The 2,464-nt window shown below is 39.8% G+C and overlaps 1 protein-coding gene across 1 annotated transcript in view; it reads left to right on the forward strand.

The window, feature by feature from the left end:
• Positions 1–223: 223 nt before the first annotated feature.
• LOC107082319 (heparan sulfate glucosamine 3-O-sulfotransferase 3A1-like) overlaps positions 224–2,464 on the forward strand; it is a 64,619-nt gene continuing 62,378 nt past the window's right edge. Inside the window, exon 1 of the mRNA XM_015370938.1 lies at positions 224–898. Within this exon, the coding sequence (XP_015226424.1) occupies positions 447–898 (452 nt within the window). The 5' untranslated portion in view covers positions 224–446. The remainder of the gene's footprint in view (positions 899–2,464) is intronic.

The following is a 2,464-nucleotide window of genomic DNA, read 5'->3' on the forward strand; positions in this document are numbered from 1 at the left end:
TCAGTGGCCCTAATCCTCTTCCGTACATTTCAACTTTAGAGTATTGTACTTAATTAAATAAATAAGTCAGAGTTTCGACCCACCTGGAAGCTTATTGGTTGTTTGCTTCTCTGCTCTCCCTCTCATTGGTCGGAGGGGGTGTCACTCATGAAAATTGACGTTTGAGACAAGTTTACAACTCTCTGCACGTGCAGCTGGTGAATCAGGAGCATCATGCATCCACACAGTGAGGCGGACAGTAACCTGAGGGCTTATTAACTTTAACACCTGGGTTTATTTCACCTTTACCTGACTGACATCTTTAAAACTTATATGTTTTTTGTGTTGTTTATGTTTATGTTTCACATCACAGCTCATATATTAGATTATTTTCCTACTTTTCTTCATGGCAAGTGGACTGGGAGATGATCGCTTAGTATGGCTGAGGCTCCTTCACCGGAGCCGGGATGGCTTTTAGCCGCATCCGCAAACTGGACGCCCCTTCCCGAGGCATCCTCCCCAGGAAAGCGGTGGTCATGCTCTGCTCCCTCCTCGCTCCTCTCCTCCTCCTGCACCTCCTCTCCTCCGCGCGCTGCTCCTCGCCGCTCAGAGGCTCCCTGCGAACCAAGCGGCTGACGCGCGAGCGGAGCGCCGCCGGACCGGAGCCGGACGGCCACCGGATTGCGGATGAGTCTCCCGCTTTGCCCCCGGATCTGGTGGTTAATCCGAGGTTCGCAGGGAAGGTCAGTCCGCTCGGGGAGGGCAGCAAGAAGCTCCCCCAGGCTCTCATCATCGGGGTGAAGAAAGGAGGGACCCGGGCTCTGCTGGAGTTTCTGCGGGTTCATCCGGACATCAGGGCGGTGGGAGCGGAGCCGCACTTCTTTGACCGCAACTATGACAACGGCCTGGAGTGGTACAGGTAAATATTTACTAATAAAACCATAATATGCACAAGCAGATAAGCTGGAATAAATTCTACATAAACTATTTCGGGACATATTGATTAAAACATACAAATCTGTTTTTTTATGCTATTATTTTGCAAGTAAATCTTAAAATTAAGGCATGAATGACATTATTTGGGGTAATGAGTGCTCCTAATTTAAAAAGAAACGGTTAATTTGATTTTATTTATTTATTTTTCATGCAACACCAAATTATTTTTCATTTGCAGACAGGAATAAAAACGTAAAGTCATCTTAAATTGCAACAAAACATTGTAAATAGAAGAAAGATTCATGCTTTTAAAGAGCTGCTAAGGACATTAATGACATTAATGGGGTAATCAGTGCTCTTAATTTAAAGAGAAACAGTTAATTTGATTTAATTAATTTATTTTTCATGTAACATCAAGATGATGTTTCATTTGCAGGCAGGAATAAAAATGTAAAGTTCACTTAAATTGTAGCAAAACATTGTAAAATCAACCTGGATAAAGGTTGTAGAAGGCAGATTCATGCCTTTAAAGCTGCTTAAAACCATAAGAAGTCATTTAAGGTTGCAATTTCCAATACTTTAAATTTTTGTTTTTCCCCAAATGAAGTATTGTTATTTAAAAAATGTTAAAAATGAAACTTTAGATTTCATTTAAGTGACCTAAAACATGATCAATTTGTATAATTTCAGCAGCGCATTACTGGAATAATCCAAATTAGAGTTAATTTAACTAAAAAACTTTAATCTGACCGTGATCAGATTCAGTTCGCTGACATGCTAAGCTAATATAAGCCTGTATCTTCTTTATTGTGATATGACTCTTTGATTACTCTTTTCCTATCTATCATGTCTGCATCTATAGAAGCTCAGCCATATTAATGTTTCTTAGATGTTCTGGTATGTTATACTGTGTTCAGTTCCCCTCCTTAAAATGTGGATTAGGTCTGGGCCAGCTTACCGTCGGGTCAGGATCTTTGAAAATCTTTGAGAAGAGCTGATTTAGGCTGTTCTGACTCATTAAATTGCCACAGTGATAGATCGTGTTTTTCTTGTGTTTTATTTGGCCTCTCATCCATCACTGATAAAGGCACGTCACAGTCCACAAATCTTTATTTTGAATCTCAACTCTCAGAAGTAGCCTAATTGCCGCTGAAATCAGCAAGGCCTGTTGATTTATTGAAGCTACGTTTGGTCTGGTTTTATTAGATGTTATCAGGCGTCTCATTATGTTTCACATTTGAGGCTTGACCGCCTTTGGCGTCTTCAGCCAAATCCAGTTGGAACAAAGTTTGAAGCCTGTTTTGGAATAAAAGACAACAAATGTCTGAAAATCAGGAGCTTAAAATTTGAGATAATTTCTGGCTCATATCTTCTCTGCAGAGTTTATGAGGAAATTTAAACCACAGTTCGTTTTAAACCAGCAGAAAAAACAAAGAGATCTTAAATGATGGTTGTATTAAATTAAACATTCTGTTAAACTACAAGCAACTTTAATATACAACGTTCTCTGCCTTTTTTTAAAGCAGAAACATTTATAGCTTTAAATTAG

The sequence above is a fragment of the Cyprinodon variegatus genome, unplaced genomic scaffold, assembly GCF_000732505.1.
Source record: "Cyprinodon variegatus isolate N-32 unplaced genomic scaffold, C_variegatus-1.0 Scaffold50, whole genome shotgun sequence".
Classification (NCBI taxonomy): domain Eukaryota; kingdom Metazoa; phylum Chordata; class Actinopteri; order Cyprinodontiformes; family Cyprinodontidae; genus Cyprinodon; species Cyprinodon variegatus.